The sequence below is a fragment of the Colletotrichum gloeosporioides genome (genome assembly GCF_011800055.1).
Source record: "Colletotrichum gloeosporioides strain Lc1 chromosome Unknown consensus_17, whole genome shotgun sequence".
In the NCBI taxonomy this organism is placed as follows: domain Eukaryota; kingdom Fungi; phylum Ascomycota; class Sordariomycetes; order Glomerellales; family Glomerellaceae; genus Colletotrichum; species Colletotrichum gloeosporioides.
Genome location: NW_025544662.1, coordinates 1,787,912 through 1,809,755, shown reverse-complemented (window position 1 = coordinate 1,809,755; position 21,844 = coordinate 1,787,912). Strand labels below are relative to the sequence as shown.

General features: G+C 56.1%; 6 protein-coding genes across 6 annotated transcripts; 2 read left to right on the top strand and 4 right to left on the bottom strand.

The window, feature by feature from the left end:
* Positions 1 to 3,881: 3,881 nt before the first annotated feature.
* GCG54_00011408 (uncharacterized protein) lies at positions 3,882 to 7,001 on the top strand (the record flags this gene model as incomplete). Its single annotated transcript, XM_045411313.1, has 1 exon — positions 3,882 to 7,001. The coding sequence occupies one exon, from the start codon at positions 3,882 to 3,884 to the stop codon at positions 6,999 to 7,001; it is 3,120 nt and encodes a 1,039-aa protein (XP_045268371.1).
* Positions 7,002 to 7,529: 528 nt separating this feature from the next.
* GCG54_00011407 (U1 small nuclear ribonucleoprotein C) lies at positions 7,530 to 8,393 on the bottom strand (the record flags this gene model as incomplete). Its single annotated transcript, XM_045411312.1, has 4 exons — positions 7,530 to 7,786; positions 7,855 to 8,061; positions 8,141 to 8,242; positions 8,384 to 8,393. The coding sequence occupies 4 exons, from the start codon at positions 8,391 to 8,393 to the stop codon at positions 7,530 to 7,532; spliced, it is 576 nt and encodes a 191-aa protein (XP_045268370.1).
* A 417-nt stretch (positions 8,394 to 8,810) lies between these two features.
* On the top strand, positions 8,811 to 9,899 carry GCG54_00011406 (Endoplasmic reticulum vesicle protein 25; the record flags this gene model as incomplete). Its single annotated transcript, XM_045411311.1, has 3 exons — positions 8,811 to 9,185; positions 9,351 to 9,477; positions 9,577 to 9,899. 3 exons carry the CDS (start codon positions 8,811 to 8,813, stop codon positions 9,897 to 9,899), a joined length of 825 nt encoding a protein of 274 aa, XP_045268369.1.
* An 808-nt stretch (positions 9,900 to 10,707) lies between these two features.
* On the bottom strand, positions 10,708 to 12,366 carry GCG54_00011405 (Kinetochore protein mis13; the record flags this gene model as incomplete). The annotated part of the gene is made up of 4 exons (XM_045411310.1): positions 10,708 to 11,143; positions 11,201 to 11,366; positions 11,416 to 12,207; positions 12,276 to 12,366. 4 exons carry the CDS (start codon positions 12,364 to 12,366, stop codon positions 10,708 to 10,710), a joined length of 1,485 nt encoding a protein of 494 aa, XP_045268368.1.
* Positions 12,367 to 13,404: 1,038 nt separating this feature from the next.
* On the bottom strand, positions 13,405 to 15,162 carry GCG54_00011404 (Transcription factor atf1; the record flags this gene model as incomplete). The annotated part of the gene is made up of 3 exons (XM_045411309.1): positions 13,405 to 13,723; positions 13,774 to 14,980; positions 15,078 to 15,162. 3 exons carry the CDS (start codon positions 15,160 to 15,162, stop codon positions 13,405 to 13,407), a joined length of 1,611 nt encoding a protein of 536 aa, XP_045268367.1.
* Positions 15,163 to 20,701: 5,539 nt separating this feature from the next.
* GCG54_00011403 (uncharacterized protein) lies at positions 20,702 to 21,789 on the bottom strand (the record flags this gene model as incomplete). Its single annotated transcript, XM_045411308.1, has 2 exons — positions 20,702 to 21,622; positions 21,676 to 21,789. 2 exons carry the CDS (start codon positions 21,787 to 21,789, stop codon positions 20,702 to 20,704), a joined length of 1,035 nt encoding a protein of 344 aa, XP_045268366.1.
* Positions 21,790 to 21,844: the final 55 nt, after the last annotated feature.

Here is a 21,844-nt window from a genome sequence, read left to right as displayed (position 1 = left end):
CATGAGTAAGGCGGGGTCGTTCTGGAGTGTTGTCGGTGATATGATGCAAACTATGATAGAGATAAGCCGGAATGGGCTCCAGAGATGCATGTTCTGCAGGGCCGCCGGTTGGGTGTTGGAAAGAGCCATAGAGTCGTTACAGCACAACCTTAGCTCCGCGGGGAACGCCCGTCACATCGGTAGAGCCAGGCATGAAGCAGCCAATGAAGACGGCTTCGAAGTGTTCATGAGTCGTTGAATGTGCAAAGAACCGTCTGTTTGGCGTCCTTGTTGAAGGAGATGCATTGTCAAAGGCTCCTCAGACTTGGAGGTCCTGTCGATGACGTGGGGCGTCACCCACGCGGGGCTGATAAGATAAAGCTACGCCACGCTAGCACATGCAAGCTGTGCTGAGCGCTTACCCGAATAGGGAAACGGGGAGCAACCGCCACCTTGGGGCCGTCTGCTCTATCCCGTGCGGTCGGCGACAGTTCGCCGTGATAAACATGAAGAACTCGGCAGTGGCCAAGATCCGGAGCCATGGAGTAGATAAGAGTGTCGCCGACCCCAGGGATCCTTTCGCTAGGCTTTTCAACAGCCCTATGTCCGTCCTTCTTCATCACGCCGCTCGGGTGTAGTGGCCGCGGCCATGTCCATTGGTCAGCATTTCGTCGAAGTCGCAGCAGCTCTCTACCACCGCTTGAAACCTCCGACCCCGACACGGCAACCACCTAGCAAAGTTGAGCACGCACTTTGTTTTTGGCTTGTGAACACAGGTTTCCGTCCGGTCCGGTAGCTATCATCAAGGTCTGGGCTCCTGCGGACCGAGGGGGCCGAGCTTCACGGGAGCTTAGGCGCCCGGACCCGCAGGTGCTCCGCTCCGCTGGCGTGGACACCGACGGAGGCTTCACGAGGTGTTTTACGGGCTGAAACCAGACCTACCGGCCGGCTGAGTGGAACTGGAGGACACATGGAACAAAGCTGACAAGCTTGACTCGAGAAGCTCGCTGCTCAGCGAGAAACCCAAAAGTTTCGAGCAAAACCTTGACGCAGGCTCGAAGCAAGACCTGAATCGGCGGGTTCGTGGCAGCGCCGGGCAAGCTCTTTATTGGCGACCGGGACAAATCCCGTGTTCCGATGAGGTGTTGATCTCGTACATGGCAGGGGCGCCGGTAGATCCGTCTCGCCTCGTATGCTCTTGTGCAGCCACTGCAGTGGTCCTGTTTCTGAATCTGCGGGTGGTTTCATGCAGGAAGCCAAAGAAGAGCGCTGATTGCTTCGCCCTTTGCAGAGCTTGCAGGCAGTTCTCATCTGTCTCGGAGCAATTTACAATTCATCAGACGCCAGTTGTGGGCGAGGGAGGGAGAGAGAGAGAGAGAACGCGGGCCGAGACAGTGCCGAGTGACACTTCGCTTGCTCCTCGCTTCTCATACGTGGCTCCGACACTGGTAGCATTTCTGTGCGCATCAGTGTCGTGTGCTGCGACGACGAAAGCTGGTGGTAACAGACTGCACTGAAGGTACTTTGAGGTAGGTAAGGTAAGGTAAGGTAAGGCGCGTGGCCAGACCAGTCGGAGAGGGGCATGTGTGAAGAGGATGGAGATCAAAGACATGAAGACGGCCCTGTCCGGCGGCCGGTCCAACCGGAGCAGAGCAAGGTGAGAGAAAGAGAGGGAGGAAGAGCAAGAGGACGTGGAAGGGGGGGGAGACAGAGAGATGGGCTAGGGAGGAGCCGGGTTGGGTTGGGGGAGAAAAGAAGAAGAAGCTGGTTCTGCGGCAGAGGGGTCAAAAGTTGGCAGTCAGTTGGCACGACTTTGCAGGAGAAGGAGACTACAGCTGCAGGAGGATGCAACCACTAACGGGACGCAGCCTATGACAGCACGGCGTGGGCCTGGAGCTGCTGGAAGAACGGGCAACGGCCCCACTTTGCCCGGCGTCCTTCAGCGCTCGCAGCGCCTTCCCACCACGCTACGACGCGGGCGAGGTGGTGGTGCCGTTCCTCATTCGGCCCCCCTGGCGGAGCTACTGCTGCTTGCTACACGTATCTTCCTTGTAAGACCTGCGTACCGCGCGCGGTATCCGGACTGGAGGAGAGGCACTTAGCAGGAGATAGGAGGGCAAAAAACAATTGTGCGGTGCGCAGGTGGACAAAACGAAGGCGTCTAGTTGGCACTTACCTAGCTAGAAGTACCTAAGGTAAGGTATCCGGACGAGGAATGGAAGGGATCTTGGCTTGCAACGGGGGCTGCTGGATGGACCCTTTGATCGGACATTCGTTCCCTGCCCCCCTCCTTTTTTTTTTTTTTTTTTTCTTGCTTTCATTTTTTGTGCTTTTTTCTTGCAGTTCGGGGCAGCTCTTACATACGCCGAGTCGAGGCTTGGCCCGGGCTTAGAAGTCCCAGATCCACTGTTCTCTGAGGTGAGTGACGCTTGCTGGAAATGCGCAGCAGGTCACCTGGCAAGTCCACTTGCTGTTTGCCAATCGCGTTGGGCATCTTTCTTTGGTATGCTATCCTTGGCTGGGTGGCATGGAACACCGTGAGCAGGACAGAAAGCCCCACGCTCCCACGCACTTTTAGAATCGAGACAGGAAGGAGAAGAGGAATAGGTAGGGAAGAGGTATCTTGACAGCTCTACACGTAGGGAAACACCCAGCAAGACGGTCGTGACCTCACCTTGTTGCGTCCCGCTAGCCTGGATGTGCTCTGCACCGTCTACCAATAAGGCACCGCCAACCTGCTGCTGCTGAGTGTTCGTACCCGGACTTGTCCTTGTACTGGAGTACCTTACCTTCATCACCACCAGCTCTGCCCACCGCAGGTAAGGTAACTTGCGCCAACCTAGGTCCAAGACCTGCCGCATTCTCTGCTGCTACTGCTGCCCACCTTTGACCAGGCAGAACGGGACAGGACAGGACAGACAGACCTAAGAAAGAGCACTTCTTTTTTCTGCGTCAGACCCTTTCCCGCCCTGCCAATCATCCTTCCCGTCATTCTTTTTCCCAACTGTTCGTCCGCCTCCATCGTCTCAACCTCCTGAAGCCGTGTGCTGCACCAAAATAGCGCCAGAGTCCGTCCGCATCGTCGGGGCCCTGGATTTGCTTCCGCTGCTGCTGCTGCTGCTCCTTTTCCTTGCCTCGACTAGCACGCGCTGCTTCTCAGCTATAATCTCACCTTTCATCCCGTCTCGTTCATCTCCTTACGTCGGTCTGTGCGAACAAACAACCCGATCGAATCGATTCGCATCGCGCCCCTTCATTCGGCTCACACAGCAGCGACTGTTCATCCGCCCTGCTCTCAGAACAGACCCTGCGCCTGCATCGTGACCGACCAACTGACACCACTTTTCGTTCCCCTCGGACTTCGTCTCTTCTTCCTCTTCTTCTTCAACCACCGCTGTGTCCGTCTTATCCTCTCGCTGGACTGAACCACTTTCGGGCTCGTGTTCCGTCTCATTGTGTCGACAATCGTCCTTCACTGCTACGACCTCTTCCCGTGGGTGCGGCGTTGGACCAGACCCTGACGCGATTCGCCAACGAAGTCGTTCTGTTTCAATGTCTCACACGTACCCTTGAGACTTTCGCCTCACCCCGACATCCCTCCCCACTACGCACCACGCAGTACGCACTGCGACCTTCGTACTTTACCCGCCGCCTCGCTCTCCAACTTGTCATTTGCAACCACTGCCACACCCTCGCGCGTCGCAGCATCACCTTCGCCTACCTATGAACTTCACTCTACCCAGTATGCAAATGACCTTCGCCCGCTCAAAGCCTCGCACCGCATCATAACCTGCGACGGGTTAATGTGTGTGCATTTGGCATGCATCGCCAGCCTGCAGACCGCAACACACCGATAGACGCTTGCGAAAATGACAGCCGCTGCTAATTCAAACTCATCAACCATGGCAGCGCGAACTGCAAACTACGCTTATGGCTCGCCAAATGGCACCTTGGTAGGGCAGAGAATGTTCAAGAAACACAAAGTGCTTCCGCATCCAAGAAAGCAATCCAGCGAAACCCAATCATACGAAGTCCAGTCGACTCCCAGAAGATACGGTTCCCTCACAGACAGCCCCGTGTCGCGAGCAGATGCGTCGCAACGCTCCGCTTCCCAAACCTTGAGGCATCAGTCGAGGCGGATAGGAAGCGGCCCGGATCTACCTCCGACGCCGCCTTCCCACTCGCGTACATCGTCAAGCACTCACTCGATCCCGCCTCCGAGCCCGTCTCCCGAGAATGTGTCGCAAACGCCAACCACTCCAGCGCGTGCGCCTGCGACTCCTCCAAACCAGAAGAGTCCGCCCACTCCAGACGTAACACCTCCCCAGCCTGTGACGCGGCCCAAGGCTGTACGACCGATTCCGATGGATCGCACAGTCTCCAAGGCGACAACAGCGACTGCCGAGTCTCGGGCCGAGTCGTTTCGAACAGCCAGAGAGGAGCCGTATTCTTCGGAGGAAGACGACTTGCAGTCGACCGTGAGACCCAATGCTTTATCGGCAAGAACGTCATCTCAAAATACCGTCCGGCATGCGGCTGAACCCCAAACGAAACCGCCGGCTCCAGTCGGCCTTGGCTTGGGTCTGGAGTCACCCCAGGAGGAGGAGCTTCCAACACCAAAGAAGGGCGACTTTGGCACTTTTGATGGAGAGTGGGCCTCGAACAGCGGAGTCGAACAGGAATGGGACGATAATCTTGGAAGGAACGTCACGGTAAGAAAACGGCGCCAGGCACCCGAAAAGGCATCAGATAAGGAATCTATGATCGCGTCACGCTACGAACCGCGTCGTGAAAAGCGCAAAGTCGAGATTCTGGAGGATCGTGTCGTAACTCCGACAAACGCTACAAGGGCAGTTCGAGCGATGTCCCGTGGTGACAGAGCTACGTTTTATGCGCCTAGTGAGATTGCCTGGTCAAGAACACCAGCCACCGAGGCTTCTGTCAACGCAGATTCCCGCAGGTTTTCAGGCATGTCCGCCAAGTCGACAAAATCGAATGCATCGACGGTGGTGGAAGCAATCTTGGTAGATGCTCCTGCTATCCCCCATAGGCGGCAGACCCTGAGGCATGTGCGAAAGCAAGTGGGACTACGAGATTCTGGATCAGACCTGTCTCCTCTGAGTTCTGCGGCGAACTCATCTGTGCAGATTGAAGAATCGCCGAGACGCCCCAGACCTTTGGCTCGCCCCACCGACGCTCGAAACAACAGCTATGCATCGAACACGACTTTCAACTCGATGTCGAGCGGTAGGGCACGCAAGGAAATCTGGAAGAGCGGTGCTATCCCAGTTGTCGTTGTGCCGGATCGACGATCGTCTGTTAAGTCCAAATCGAGCAGAACTCCGTCACTTCGGTCCACCAGCAGTCGCCGGTCCAAGCGAAGCGCCAGTCTGAGCTCAGCAACTCGCGCAAACGGGTCGCGAACAACCACCGACTTGCCGACACCCATCTTTGACCGACCCGGCCGGCGAAGCCGGACCTTGTCGGAGTCAGACGGGTCGGACCAGCGTACGATCGACTACCCTCCAGTCATTCCCAAGCGCTCTTCCTCCTTGTCGGCCCCAACAAGCCGCAATACCTCCCGCGCAGGTTCGCTCACCGCGGAGAGTTTGAAGGCTCAGAGCGCTTTGCTCAACCAGCAATCTGGACATGAAACAAGAGCACCCGCCCTGACCCTTCAGAGGGCTCAGTCTTCAGAGACAGACAACGGCCACCATCATCGGGACCACAAGCACAATGTTGACCACCATGGAGACCCCTTCTTTGGAAAGCGGCTGGACGCACATAACACACCTTTCTCCGCAACCTCAGTAGAGACTAACGGTACTGCCCCCGAGGTATCAGAAGCAAAGGCTGTGAGCCTCTATCCCCACCAAAACTCATCTGTCCTCGTTGTCAATCATTCCAACAAGCCTTCTGAGAGCTCAAGCACTGAGTCGTCTCAGACGGATTCGGAATTTTTGAGACCGCCCCAACGACCGACAATCACCACCACTGGCCCAGACGGCGAGGAGGGCTTCATGACTCCTCCGCAGCAGCGTTCCGTGGATAACGTGGATTCTCCGTTGCGCAATCCACGCGCCGCTCCACCGGTACCTCCATTCATTCCGCCGGCGATTCAGTTCATTCCTGCTACGCCCTCGGGTCTTACGCCTCATCACGAGAGACAGCGAAATATGGGCAACTACTTTGAGACCATGGTTGAAGAAGAGCCTCATCGGACCGGATCGATTGTGCGACGGGCGTTGACGCGAAGGCGGAATTCGGAGACGTATCCACCAAAGAGCGCCAGGCCTAGCCTTCTCACCCGAACCCTGTCCCTGACTAGGAGAGGATCTCTTTCTAGGTCATCACACAAGGACGAGTCCTCCGTGGAAGTACCATGCTCATGCCCTGAGTGCGAAGGACCTCCGCCTGAGGACGGCCGTCTCCATCCTCATTGGCGTCCGGCCTACTCCGACCCGGAGGATGACGTGTGGGAAAGAGAAATGGAAGATGAGCCAATCAGTCAGGTTTACCGGTACCCGCCGATTGATAACCGTCCTCAGCCTCCTCGCAGAAGGATCAGCGAGCGCGTGAGGAAGACTTTCGCAATTCTGCCTAACCGTGATGAGGGCCTTTCCTACTCTCCCCCTAGTCCGAATGAGCCGGAGCGCCGCACCATTCGCCGAACAGACAGTGGCAACCTGCGGGTTATGAGACGCAGGAGCAGCTTAGACTCTCTTCGCGACCAGTCGGACGACCCGCCGCCTTACGACAGTCAGGATGGCGATGGCCGAAGCGGGACAAGGGGCGAGGCAGGACCGAAAAGGAGACGACGCTTCTCACTCTCGGGCACGTTGGAAGGGCTGCAAAACATTCCGCGCCAACTGAACGAGCGTAAGCGCGAAAAGAGAACGCAGGAACTGCGACAGAAAATTAGTGGCCCACGCGAGGTGCGAGACGGTGTAGGGGAGGTGATACGGCGCAACACCTACCGCGAGATGCACCAACAAAGGCACTCGCCGTCGACCAATTTTTGATCTGCCGAATGATCAACACTAGCCACCAGGCGCTTTGCATGGGGCACTTATACATAATTTTATCAGGAAGGAATACCAAGGAGGGGCAGAAGGACATTATGACCGCTACGAACGATATCATTACGACTACAGGAACTTTTATGACCAAGGACGATACTCTTCACGAATCACGTGGTAGATATTTTCTTTTTCGGGAAACGGTGTTGACTTTGGGAGCTCGGAACGTCTATGATGATTTGGCTGGGATGGGCCTCGGAGCACGCACGACTGGTTCCGAGAACGATGGGACCACCATTGCTGTATCATATAGAAATTGCCCAAGAAGATACCACTTTGCAAGGGCGATGAACCCTTTGGCGCTGTAGTACAAACGTTCCTCTTTCGCGATGATGAATCTGATGTGATTGGTATGAATAGTCATCTACCGTGCCGTGCCATGAAGCTTTGCCCCTAAATATTTGACGCCTGAACACCATCCTCTACCCAAGAACAAACAAGCCTATCTACGAGGAAACGATGGCCGTGCGATCATCTCTTTTCCTGGCCCGGGGGTGCGCTACCAGGAGGGAACGCGCCTGGAGGTGCTCCAGGGAAGCCACCGGCACCTGGTGGCGGCATGCCAGGGAACTGGAAGTTGGGCGGGGGCAGAGAGCCCGGTGCGCCGGGAGGCGGGAAAGGAAGTCCTCCGGGGGGAGGGAACGGCAAGCCGCCGGGCGGCATCGCTCCGTTGGGGCCACCGGGGAAGGGAGGCATGGGCGGCATTCCGCGACCACCTGGACCGGGAGCTGTTGTCCCAAGCATGTCAGACGCGTGTTGTCGACGAGTTTCTATCGCAGTGGGAGAGGCGGCTTACGAGGAATCATGCCCTGAGGGAATGGGGGCGCGCCGGCGGGCATGCCGGGGAAGGGCGGCGGTACACCTCCGGGGAAGGGGAAGGGCGGTGGGAAGGCCTGGCCCGGCTGGTTCTGCGGCAGCATGGGGTTGTTGTGCGCTTGGCCTTCGGCGGCGTAGGACGAGGTGATGGAGTCGATGACGGACTGTGCCTTCTCATGGCCGATTTCTGCAAGAGGAAAGCTTCTGTCAGTCGTTTGCTCCAAGTATCGCGAGGCCGGAGATTTAGGGGAGGGCGGGAAACGAACGTTGGTAGTAGTCGACGACGTTGCGGAGGTGGTTTCGACCGCTGTTGTGCGCCTTCCGCACGCTCATGGAGTCGTGCGTCAGGTAGACGTCGCAGTAATCGCCTAGGCATGTCCGTTAGTCGATGTCGGAAGATTCGTGCGATCGCGAGCTATTGCGTGAGGATGGGGGGCCTTACAGAAGACTGCGAACTTGTTAGCTTTCGTTCTGACGCGCGACGGGGGACAGGTGATGTGGGAGCTTACACTTGGGCATCTTCGCGGTTGGATGTGTTCCGGAACGAAGGACTCGACGGTGGTTGATGCGAACGGAACAAAAGTATTGTTCCTCGAGACGAGCGCGCGTATCGTCGCATTCAATGGCGGGCGGGCTGGAGAAAGGAATACAGGCCCCGGGCAAATGCGGCGCGCCTCAGAGCGCCACACCAGCTTTGCTTGCTTGCCAGCACAGAAAAAAGCTACGAGGCTGGCCAATCATACAGAGCTGCCAAGCGTACAAGGCTGCCCCCCTCCTCAGCGGTGATTGGCTGTACGATTAACCTATCCCCATGGACAGGGGTGTCTGAGTGGCCCAGGCTCTCGAACGCGACAGATTGCCAAAAAATCCCCAAAGGGTGTGTGCATGGTTCCTTGGTACCACTTGTCATGGGCCTAGCTTCTCCTATCGCCAGCGCTGTCCACTACCTCAACCTCAGGGAGCTCTCACCACCATCTTGACAACCTCACCAACGCTCGACCTCCCCCCCTCCCGGGAACTGCAATCGAAACCCACCGATCCGAGCCGTTCGTCCCTTTCCTCGTCGTTTTTCGAGACAGATTGCACACATACACAACAATGGCGGCCACGAGATCATTGCTGCACTACGTGTGCGGCCTCGTCCTGCTCGCATGCTGCGCCCAGGCTCTGCGCTTCGACCTGCACGCCACGGGCTCCCACGAAGGCAAGAAGGAGCGATGCATCCGTAACTTTGTCGCGAGAGATACGCTGGTCGTCGTCACGGCGACTGTCGACGGCCACAAGGGTGACGGCATGGTCGTCAACATGCACGTACGTGGTCTCAAGGAAGAAGGGGCCCCTCTCTCTCTCGACTGGGGGTGTTGGTTCAATTGGATCGGCGCTCGAGGAGGGAGAAGGGGCGGGGGAAAACCTCCCCTTTTGCAGCTCCTTTGGTGGCATACAGAAAAGGCTGACATACGGTTTGTGTGATTCCAGATCAGAGATGCTGTTGGCAACGACTACGGAAAGCCCAAGGATATTGCGGGCGGCGAGAAGCGCGTTGTCTTCACTTCCCACGCCGACGCTGCCTTTGACGTCTGCTTCGAAAACCTCCTGACTGGATGTACGTGGAATCCCCCTACACCGTCCTCTTGACTTGGCCATCCCCATTGCTCCCCGCTGCTACATGAAGGAACACTGAAGCTGACCCCTCCCACAACAGCCGGCCGCAGTGGCTCCACGAGCCGCCACATCGAGCTCGACATCGACATCGGCGCCGACGCAAAGGACTGGAACGCGATCCAGGCGACGGAGAAGCTCAAGCCCGTCGAGGCGGAGCTGAGGCGCATCGACGAGCTCGTCAGCGAGATCAACACCGAGATGGACTACCTGCGCGCGCGCGAGCACAAGCTGCGCGACACCAACGAGAGCACAAACACCCGCGTCAAGTGGTTCGGCATTGGCACCACCATGATCCTCGTCGGCCTCTGGGGCTGGCAGATCATGTACCTGAGGGCGTACTTCAGGTCCAAGCATCTCATCTAAAAACAAATCGCCCATTCCTTGTTTGTGGGCGACACGACGCAGGCAATACTGTTGTCTGTGGGCTGGCTCGCCAAAGAAACAAAAATCAAATTACGAAGTTTACAGAAGCATATCCGCGTTTTTGCCGCGGATGGATGGTGATGATGGAGTCAAATGCGATGCGACGGGACGGGCATCAACTCACCTCGAGGGTTTCCCGAGAGTGTTGTAGTGTATACATACCATGTTCACCATTTGAAAAAAGTCATGAATGATTACGGACATCACATACTGAAGGGACCTCATCATCATCAGAGTAGTCGTGTGCCACATGAGAATAACGTTCATTGCCACGGCTTGGATAAATTCACCGACCTCCAATCACCATCACTCACTCTGAACTGCAGTCCTTGTAGGTGATCCAGGGTCATCTACAGACAATCACCGATGCCAAGCAGAGGTAGAAGAATGCTGAGCTAGAAGCAAACAGCAGAGAAAAATTGGGTATTGTTCGACTGCCAAAACTCCCACTTCGTCCAGACGCAATCTGTCTGGTTTATCATGCCGTCGCCGACAGGAAAATAGCCCTGCCCTCGCCCTGCCCTGCCCTTCCCAGCGCCAAGCCATGCAATAACAAGAAACGCGTCGAAAGTAACATGTCTTGGTAAAACAGTTCCCCGCCCATCAAAGGTTTCATGAAGAAATCGAAAGGAGGCAAGTCCCTCTCCTTTCTTCCTCAGCCGCCGTGCCAATCATTATCTCGTCATAAGAGAAGAAAAACACACAAACTTGGGTTGCTCGATCGTGTATACATTATAATTCTGGTTGATCATGTGTCGCCCTCGGGCAGTATCCTACCCAGACTGCGCAGGACCTCCATGACGGGCATCTCTTTGGTGCCGACTGTGGCCTTCTCCCGCGTCTCACGCTCCTTGAGCCGCGCGGCGCTGAGAGAGAGCACCTTATCCGCCTCTCGGCCTGCCGTGTCGACCCGCTGCATAAGCTTGTGGACGCCGTCCGCGAGTTGGTCGACCTTGAACTCCAGCGTGGCCTGTGTGTTTTGGAGACTAGTGAGTGCCTTGGCGCGGATGGAGTCGAACGAGGATGATGGGTTCGTGAGCCAACTGAGCATCTGTGCCTCGCTGGGGTCGAGTACTGATGCGTCTGCCATGGCTGTTTGCGCAGGATCTGATTCAGGGAATAGCGGCGGGGCTTCTGTGCGGGACTTCTTCAATGCCAGCCACTTCTTCTTTTCCTCCTTCAACCTGTGCGGGATGTCAGAATTCCTGCGCGAACAAGCGTCATACCAGACCTAAACATACCTCTTAACCTTCGCTTCTAATTGTTCAATCTTCTCCTGGTGCTCAATGTTACGAGGATTAGGCTTGTATACCACGGGCACCTTTGGCCCCTCCTCTCGGCTAAACCAGTCGGAAAATTCTGACTTGTTCGCGAAATCTTTGAGTAGTTGCTCCTGGATGTATCGGGCTGCCAAAAGTTAGCTTTGTGAGAAAACATAGATTGCTACCCAACTCACCACCCAGAACCGCATTAGAGCCTGTTTTCCCATGCGGCGGCTTCTCCGATAATGCTCGCTCGCCGCACCAGGTCAGCAACTGCCTCATCCGCCGCGGCTCCATGAGACCCTCTGATTCGATATGTTTGTAGAATTCCGCTGTCTCCACCTCCCTGTGTGGGATGGCGTTGTGTCCGCTCTCAATCAGTGAGCTCGCTCTCCGGCCTCGCATGCCTGTGCTACTCCTTCGATTTCCGCCTCCCTTTTTCCGCATCTCCTTGTTCCGATTGATGACCGGTGTGTCGCTGATCGGGAGTGCAATCTTTGCCGACTCTACCGAGTCGTTCAAGACGCGCGGCGTAGACCGCCTGTCGACGTCCATCGGTTCTGAGCCTTCCGCCTCATCGTAAGTTTCCTCCGGAACAGGAGCTGGTCTCGATGCTCGTCTAGGTGCCGGCTTCTCCTCTGGTTTCTCCGCTGGGGCTGTAGAGTTGCGCGTACTGCGGCGCGTCGTCCGCTTAGGCGCGGGCGCGACCAACTGCGGTTCATCCTCATCGAGCACCTCCAAACTCGGTGGTCGTCGCGTTTTCGCCTTCGAAGTCGCAGTCTTCTTCACCACCGGTTCCTTAGAGGGTGTAGGTGCAGGCGCGGCCGCCGCAGCGCGTTCCTTCGGTGGTCTTCCTCTTCCGGACTTCTTTGGGGGCAATGGTGCGGGCTCCGGCTCTGGTTCTGACTCTGGCTGCGCGTTCTTAACACGCTTCGATTTCGATCCGCGTGTGAAATGGAAATCGCCATCGGCCTCATCGTAAGTCGCTGCGCGAGTTTTTAGCATCATGTCCGCCCCGCTGCCCCTGGGGCCTCATTCGGCTCCTCAAACTCACCCGCAAGGCGCTTGCTTTTCCTTCTTTCGGGCAATTCGTTGCTCATGCTAATGACTTGTAGCGGTTGACGGGTTCGTGTGACGGTCGTCATGGATGGCGCGTGTCAGGGAGCATATGGTCGGGAGGTTGATTGCCGGCGCTTCGGGTCCTGCAGTCGCGCTGGTTGCGATGCAGAATAATATCGCGTCAATCGCCGTTCCGACGCGATTTACAAGAATGATTAATGACTTGTCGCCGGCGGGCGTTCTGTCAATCGATTTTTGGCGGGGTTGTGTCGTTGGTGTCGCGTCTGTCGGTGTTGGCGGCGCGAAAGTGACGAGGTGCAGCTTCGTCTGCGATGTTGTTTACATGAGGGACCATTTACCCGTAGCCGCGCTAAGCCGCTTTCGGAAGTCCCACCACTCACCCACTCACCCCCCGAAAGGTAAGACCGCCTCACTGACATCACTTGCCTCCTAATTCAACTACACATATCCCATTCGCGTCGATATCTTACGAAGGGTCGAATGCTGCACTACGCGTCAATTGCCATCTATCATTAGATTAAACTTCACGTTAGATATTTCACGTGACAGGAAAGGCAAGAAAATCATTCAGTAAAATGTTATATTGACCTCAACGCATTGCTTCATGCAGCTGTTGTTACCATTGCCACGTCAATACTCGAATCAATAATAAAATAAAATCAACCGGTCCGGCAGATAACGGCGTGTGCCCGTCATCTACCCCTCGACGCCTGCCGCCTTTCAATGAACTTGCCTAACCCGAACTCCTTTTGATGTATATGCCTCGCATCTTGTGCCTTTCAATGAAGGAACATATGCGCCGTCGACAAGCCAATGACGCCTGCTAACCTCCCGCCTTCAACCCGAGGAGGGCTGCTCCTCTTCTTTCACAGCCCGTTCCCCAGCGAAACTCCATGATCCAATGGCAGAAGTGAAGTGGTGATGATGGAGCAGGTTTGTCGGAAAAATGATGGTACAGTCGAACCGCAAGTCAAGGCCAAGCCGAAGAAATGAAGAAAAGTTTCGTGCATGAGGGCGAGGAGGCCGACACATCCAAGAAGCACCTAGCATATTGCCCTGGCCTTGACGCAATCACGAGCGCTTCAGATTACGTATCACTTCTCTCATGAGAAACGTCGCTGGACACCCTGTCCAGCTGCCAAAACTTGCTGCTGGGGGATAGGCGCAGCCATGCCGTACGGGTTCATCTGGGGGTTGAAGGGCTCCATGGCCTGTTGCATGAACGCGCCGTGCAGACCCTGTTGCTGGGTGACAGGACAGTCCTTGTGTGCCAAAAGTAGCGTCTTCAGGTTTACAACTTCCTCCCGGAGCTGCGTTATTTGAGCTGTCAAGGCATCGTTCTCACTGCTGAACAGCTCAACCTTTGACTGGAGATTAGCCAGCCACTGCTTCTTGCGCTGGCGACACTTCAAGGCAGCGACTCTGCGATATTGGTTAGTCAAGGTCCACATCGTAAACACTACAAAACGTACCTGTTACGCTCCAAGAAGTTCTTTCGCTTCTCCTCGTCTGTCATCTTTGACTTGGAGCCGCCTTCCTTGTCGTCGTGCTTCTTCATATCATCATCGTCGTCTGAGTGGCTTTCATCACCATTCATGTCAGGAGGAGGCGACAGGTTGGTCTTGGCCTTCTTGCTTGGGGGTGCCTTTGCGGGAGGTTCTTCAGCCTTCCTGCGGCCATTGGTGACTGCGCCACCGGTCGAATTGCGCTTGCCCTTGCCACGGGTAGAAGGTCGAGCCTGCTCGCTCTCGTCCGAGGCGGCGCTTCCACCTTCGCTTACGCCTCTTACAGAAGATCCAGCACCGGCAGATCCTGCACCGTTCACGCTGCCCATTTGGGGAGAAGTCTCGACACTTTGGGCGGGTGCTGGCTGAGGTTGCGGGTGTGACTGAGCCTGCGTCGCTGGGGCGTATCCTGGCGGCTGCGCTCCGTTTCTACCTTGTGCAAGCATAAATAGACCGTTCGCCGCGTCGTTATCGTGGGGGTCGAAGGCACCGGGTTGCTTTGCTTCTGTTTTAACAACTGCGACACCGTTGGCCATCTCCTGCGGCTGAGAAGTGACCGAAGAAGCGGGCTGTTGCTGCTGGTTCTGAGGTTGGTTTTGGTTCTGGTTCTGGGTTTCACGCTTCGCTGCAGCACTCAAAGCCGTACGATGGAAGTCAATCGTACTGGGCGTGGCACCACCACTGGCAAGCTGAGCGAACAATTGCTGAGAATTAGGACTGGGGGCTGGGAACATAGATCCACTGCCTCCTGGTGTCAAGCCCGTCCTCAATGAAGACTCGTTCGGTGTAGGGAATCCGCCTCGGAGATGATGCGTATCGCTGAAGTAGTCACTTGTAGGGCCGGACAGCATAGCTGGACTCAGGGGGCCCGTTCGAAGCGAGCCTCCTCCCCAGTTGAACGGCGTTGCACCGCTGCCAGGAAGCAGCGAGGATGGAGATGTCAACGCGGCTACAGATGGCAGTTTCGTGCCGCCAGGTGTCTCTGGCGCTCCGCCGCCGAAAGACTGCTCGAAGGGATTGGGCTCCAGACTGAGGGATGCAGCAGCTACGCCGCCAAAGTAGTCGGGAGTGTTTCCTGTAGCTTGTCCGGGTCGTGGGGGAGGTCCAAGAGGTTTCGCGCCGTCGGCATCGGGCTTCAGACTCGGGTCAGGTTGCTTTACTTCGGGAGCAGTGTCTAGAGGTAGGTGAGCAAGTGAACGACAACGAGGGATGGCAGTTGGCAACTGGAGGCCGTCACGACGACAGTAGCTTGCAGAGGATGTTCAACGTACCTTGACGAGGAGGACTGGCATTGTTTGACTGTTTGGGCGATTTGGTGTCACCCCCGGTCGAGGCGTCGGTCGGCGAAGTTCCCATGATGACGACGATGATGTATTATATTGGGGGAAAAGAGGGTTATTGACGTTTGTGGGGTAAGACGCCGATGGCAAAAAGTGACGGTGGCAGGGGGAGGTATGATGTGTGGTGGTGTTGGAAAAAGCCAGATGAGGTCAGAGGAGGATGGCACGCAGAAGGATAGGCTCAGAAGGATGACAGAGTGGAAGCGAAGGGGAGCGAAAATAGTCCCAAGGTGGGTTGGCAGGCGATACAGAGACAAGAGAGCCAAGTGTGAGAGGAAAGTTAGTCGTCAGAGGCAGCAGCTACGCTATTGCAGCGCTCCTCTGAATTGGAAGCGGCACAAGCTGGAATGGAGAAGCTTTCTGATGATCGACTGCGACGTATCTGGGAAGAGGGAAGAGTTGTTGACAGACTCTACGGCCGGCAACGAAGTCGTTCGAAGAAAGAAAAAAAAAAAAAAAAAAAACTGAGGTGGACTGCGTGTTGCGTCAGGTCTGCGCTGGATGTGTGCACCAGCGGAAGCGGCCAGATGCGATGGTCTGGGTGGTGGTTCTGGTGCTGCTGCTAGGTCGGGGGTGCAGAACGAGTCGAGGCGAGAGAAGGTTGTTGGGAAAAAACGGCAGACGTCACAGGTCAAGTATGACGTTGCGGAGGACGATTTTAAAAAAGGCGAAGGCGCACGAGAGAAAAGAAAATGGGTGGGCGGCGGCGCACACTCTGACACCAGCGCGCCCACGTTCAACCACGTCCACACGTACATGTCCATGTCCATGTCCCTGCCTGGTCCAGTGTCCCGTCTTGTCTTCTCTCTCTTTCTCGACGCCCACACCCATGCCCACGTCCACCGTCCACCCCCCGTTCCCCCGTCCCGGTTCCTTCGTGTTTCTTTTCCTTCCCTCCAACAGCGAATGCGACCAGTGCTGCTTGCTAATCGCACACGTACCTCAAGATGGACTCATCCAGATTGCTTCAAGCGGGTACCTCACTCTGCTACTGCTGGCTCAGGACCATGTTTTCCATGTTGCTCCTGCTTCCTGCGACTTCGGGCAGGTACTTCGTAGCTACCGGGCACGTAGCGAGCGCGCTTCCACGTCCCCCATCCCCCCGGCCTGCGAGAAACGCTGGGACGAAGTGGGGCGCTGTTTCCCGCACTGTGCGCTGACTGACCCAGGATATCCGTGGACGGCTTGCGAATGAGGAAAGGGTTCCACCACACCACAACCATCTGCCCAACAGGGTGCGCCAATGAGAAACGCATTTTTCTCGATAATGGCGTCGTTGGATTCTCCGTCCGCCGCCTCGCCTGGTGGTGAGGTGCGTCCATACCCGCTGTCTTCAGTTTCTGCCCGTTGTTGCAGTGCCCACTGCCAGGAGGTCGCACGACTCTCTACCTTCCTTCTTCTCGCTGGATCTTGCGCGCATCCCGTTGCCGTTCTGTATCAGCAGTGCCGATGGTGACATGGAGCTCAAAAACACTAAGGTTGGGTCTCCGTCTTTGTACCCATCCATCAAACTCCGTCCCATCTTGCTGCGTCAAGAAAGGAACGGTAGACAAGTCTGCCGAAGCCGCGCACCATTCTCGCGTCCCGTCTTGTCGCTCGACTCGGGCTTGCTTCCTCCCCTCCATCCCTCCATATCTCAACTGTTCTCATGGTTTTGCCTTTCGCCTTCTTGCCTTCGCCCTATCTTTGATTTATCAGCTGAAGAAACTGATCGTTTGTTGCTGCGGTGCCTCGGCGGCTCGGCCAGTGCTTCCCCTGGCTGGCAATCTGCACACCACTATCCGACCTTGTCCGTTACCGACGGTGATGTCGGAGTACTTCTCTCTACGACTTTTATTGATCTCGTCGTCCACCGTGCCGCCCCCCTCGTCTTGTCGTCTTCGAGTCAAAATCCGACACACTGTATGATGCGATGTTGACCGTTGTCCTGCAGAAGCGAGTCGGCCGAGACGCGAATTCGCACTGTCTGGTGCGGGCCACCCGCCGGCCTACGTATACTGTCGACGTATGATATGGCTTGGAATGCAACCTCCAAGGGGGTCCGTATGCCCCCGTAATGCAGCAGCCAGTATGTGCAGCCAACGTTTTCTACTGTGGCCGCTGTCTCCATCTGGTGGCCCCCGCCCCATCCCCGACCCCTGCATTGATTGCATCACTTTTCTCTTAGTCGCAATCATCGTAACCCGCCCATCGTCGCTTTTCTCACTCGTCCGCAGGCTGCCCGTGCCCTTTTTTTTTTTTTTTTTTTTCCCTCCNGGCTGCCCGGGCCCTTTTTTTTTTTTTTTTTTTCCGTCCCCTGCTCCTCCCGAAAGTGGCTCCGCGCCAGACTTCACGATCGCCCACTGCCCGGCCCTTCATAACTGCCTGCCGAGCCGCGTTCTTCTTCTCCTACATGAACCCGGGCTCATCCACCAAGGCACCGGAAACCCAGTACATTGTTCTCGCCAAACCAGCAATTCGCACCGCCTGGCCTTGTCTTTCATGGTCTAGACCTGTCAACGCCATCGGACCATCTGCACCGTGTGTGCTATATCGAGTGTCTATAGATGCAGCCGCCAGTCATCCGGAGGAATCTGGCCACCAAGAAGAGCGTTACGGTGAACTGATCGGCACTCATTATTGCTCTTTTGGAGCAAACGACACCCTCCCCCATCGCGATCTGGTCTTTCAGCCTGAACAGTGCGACCATGAACTGTCTTCCATATTGAATACCCTCCGCTCTCAACTGCTATCGACTTACGGCTGCCACGCGAAACTTTGCTGTGTCAGACTGTGTTGTTCCATCTGGGAGCAAGCAAACCATGACGGTCTTGTTCTTGTTTTCGCGGATTTCTAATCTGCATCTACATGACCCGGTTGCCGACACGAGCGAGGGATGGCCGGGCAAACAGCGGAAATCAGAACGGCTGCCAATGGAAGTGGCAAATTGCTTACTCCCGCCGCCAATGAGAAGCTGCGATGGAGAGGACTCGGTCAGGGAGGCCTGGCATCGAGTCCCCCCGCCTTAACTGGACGACTGCTGATTCCAACAAATTGCGTCACAGCGCTAGTATGCTGTCGAGCCACGTTCACAAAGTCCCTTTACGAACAGAAACCCCAGATACGGCGAGCGCAAAACACATGCCCATTGTGTCGGAAACCCTTTCTCGATAGTGCACGCAAACTGCCATTACTGTCGGAACTCAATGTTCTATCACCGATACGGATCCCAAATTGGTATGAAGATCAACAAGTAGCAGCTTTCGCGGGCAAGCAGCAGTGTCTAGCGGGTGTGCGACGCGATGGGCTCATCCTTTCAGACACGCATTACGTCACGGGTTTACTGACAATATCTGTTTTTAGTTTGGGACGGAAGATTGATAGAGTTCTCGAAAACGGCACCAGATGCGCTCGAGGGCCATGGCTTGGGCCAATGTCTGAACGAAAAGGGGGCGCACTGTCCCGGATACTTTTCAGCTTTTTTCCTTCGCATTGGTGGCGTCACAGAACATGACGTAATTGTGTCTCGTCAAACTATCAACGAATGGGATACCTTTGTAGTCTCCCAGCGGAAGCAGCCAAGCAGATGATAGTAAATGCCTTGCCGCGACTGGTTGTCCGGCACCATCGGGAGCGCATGTCGAGGAGGGGTGGTGCATGGTGCGGAAAGCGCATCGTAGTGCATCGCATCGTATGGCGAGGCATTGCCAGGCAGTGAATAGCCCAAACACTACGATGGCACACCTTGTCCACCAGACGGGCGGTTCAGCCCAGTCGCGCGGACGGTGTCTCGAACTGGAGTCTTTTCATCGACGATGAATCCGCGATCTAAGCAGAAGTTCTCTACACAGTCTTTTCGACCCACAGGTTCGCTACGAGATGACGGCGTGCTCCCGTCCACGTCCATAGTCGCTTCCGCTAGGATGGTGCCGATTCGGTTCAGTGCTTGGCCTCCGAGGCGTTGAGCTTTTGGACCGACCTTGAGCGGCGCGAGACTGCAGATTCACATCAAAACGGATACGTATCTCCGGAGTAGAGCTGTCTCGTCGGTTACCGTCTTATGACGCACTAGACCCAGAATGCCACCCCTGCGACCCGCCACCCACAGGATACACTGTGCTGGAAGTTTGAATTTCGCGACCGCGCCGCACCACACTGTACGGATGACCTGCCGGCTCCATCCTTGATGCATCTGGAGCTCCAAGGCGCACCCCCCAACGGCACGATACGGCGACTTGGCTTTCCTGTACGGAGCACGGAGGAGTCGCGTTTTGAGCAAACAATGTCCTCCGGCAGCATTCTGACAGAACAATGACGGATCGACACTTCTGGTCTATTGGATGCGACGGCACGTCTGATATCCATCAAGCTGGTTCCCGCTCGGCGCTGTGCGTCTCTGCTTATCTTGAGATAATCGATCTTGAGCCGATACGACGCCAGGACAACGGGAGCCATTCCAGCTCGGACTTCTCGACATGTCGTCTCGCATCTTGGTACTACAAAATGGATTAATAATGGAAGCAAACATCAGATTCTGCTTAGCGTGGTATCCCGTGGTCCATCCCCTCGGTTCAGCGCTATTAGGGTCTGTTTAAGCCTCATCTCGCATTCCTACCTCGCGGAGAATCTCGTCCGATAGTCCATGGCGGCCACCGGCATTCAGCTTTGCGACTCGATATTGCATCTTCAGAATGAATGCGCGTGAGCTCACCTGTCGCCTGATCCAGCCAAGAGCCTCACTGCCCATCCACTCATGGTGCTGCACCGCCAAATCTTCTCGACGATCTCATTCCCAACCCGTCGAGCTTTCCACCCACCACCTTTGCTGAAGGGGCGTTAGTGAACCGCAGTGTAGGACACCTACCCCCCTGCCGTCCCACCCAAATAGCTTCCGGATCTTGCATCGGAGTTGATGCCGGACGGCCGTCGTCAAAATTCACAGTTCGCGCCGCGTGGTATTGCCGCTGCGCGTAACATGAGACCTCAAATTCGTGGTGCTGCGTAAATGGCTGCCGCTAGATTCAAGGAGCATGTCTTAGTGAACGCTAATGGTAGGGCATGCTGCGACCTCAGCTACGCCAGCCTTGAACTCGGGAGCGCATATGCTCGCAACGCCTTGTTGGTTTCTTGGGTGGAACAATGTATGCCCATGGCAATGTCAACAAACCGCATGCGGTTCAACTTCGAAAGCCATGATTTTGCAACGACGTACCACAGGTATGAGAGCATGTCATTCAGCCTTTCAGCGGCCGTTGGCATATCTCTCCGTCTTACGACTGACCGTAGCTGGTTTCGCCGCTAAATGTCTTCAAGACGTTGATGATCACATTCCTGAACCGGCTCACAAAGTAAGATGGGCTCCAAATTCTCGATGGACAGCGATCAAGGATCTAGCATCATGTTATGGCGCGTATTGGCTGAGGGTTGTAAGCATGTACTGATTCTAAGTCCAAGACAACACATGAAGACAGAAGCATGTCACTGCTCACACTGCTTCCCCAGACTCGGAATGAGGCTTTGAGCGCCATCGCACGATATGCAGGCAGCCCCCCATGCCGCCATCACGGCCCGGGGACTCACAGCTTGGTGGGAGCTCTGCGTTCCTTGAAGCTGTCCAGCTTCTCCACCCGGAAGCCATGTCTCGGTGCGTGAACTCTCACCGAGCCCTTCTCTCCGCTGACCTCAATCACCACCTCATCCCCATTGATGCTCACAAGCTTCCCCGAATCCTTGTGCGTAGCACCCGTGTCGGTAGGCCAGACGACAACTTCTTCGCCCGCCTTGAGGCCCGCAGCGGCCACAAGCGCGTCACTGGTTTCAACCTTGCCGTCGGGCTCGTTGTACGGCGACGATGTCGCAATCTTTACGGCTTCATCTCCGGATACTGTCTCGACCTTGGGTGCCGCCTTCTTCGCAGCCGATATCTGCTTCTGGAACCGTGCAATCCAGGCAAATACCTTGGGGAACTTCTCAGCCGAGATGTACTCCTTAGGAAGCGCGCCGGGAATGCCAGTCAGCCAGTGAACCAGCCAAACAGCCTCGATATCTGCCAAACTAGGGCCGTCCGTCTTGAGAACCCAGTCGCGACCGTCGGCCAGCAACGTCTTCTCGAGGAACTCCATGTTACGGCGCACCTCGTTGACTGCATCCGGCTTGTTGCGCTCCATGGCCTCAGCCGACAGCGGCGCACCAACGTAGCCGCTGCGGTCCTTGAACCACGCGGGGTCACGCAGCATAGGTAAATTGGTGGGAAGGACGCTCATCGCATTGCGGAAGACGCCGCCGTCAATGGTCAAGACCTCGAGCAGGCGCTCGAGGGCAGCTTGGTCCGGGCCTGAAGCACCGAGACGCGGGCGCGAGGGGTAGAGGGATTCCAGCTTTCGGAGCATAAGCCGCGAATCCAGATAGACATCGCGGCCAATGGATAGAATCGGGATTCGCCGGTGAGCGACGCCAAGTTTTTCAACGTCGGGCCGGGGCATCACCGGCGGTTGCATCTGGTAACATGTAAGCCGAGTTGCTTGGTTGTGTAAAGGCCCAAGGTACCCACGCATTGAACATAGGGAATGCCCCTCAAGGCAAGGTACCACACCACTCGTCTCGCGTATGGCGAGGAAGAGTAGTGGTACAGCACGATTTTTCTGTCTTCACCTGACGAAGCCATTGCGAAGGCTGCAATGGATGCTATTCGAAGTTGATTACAAAAAGCGGAGTTTGCG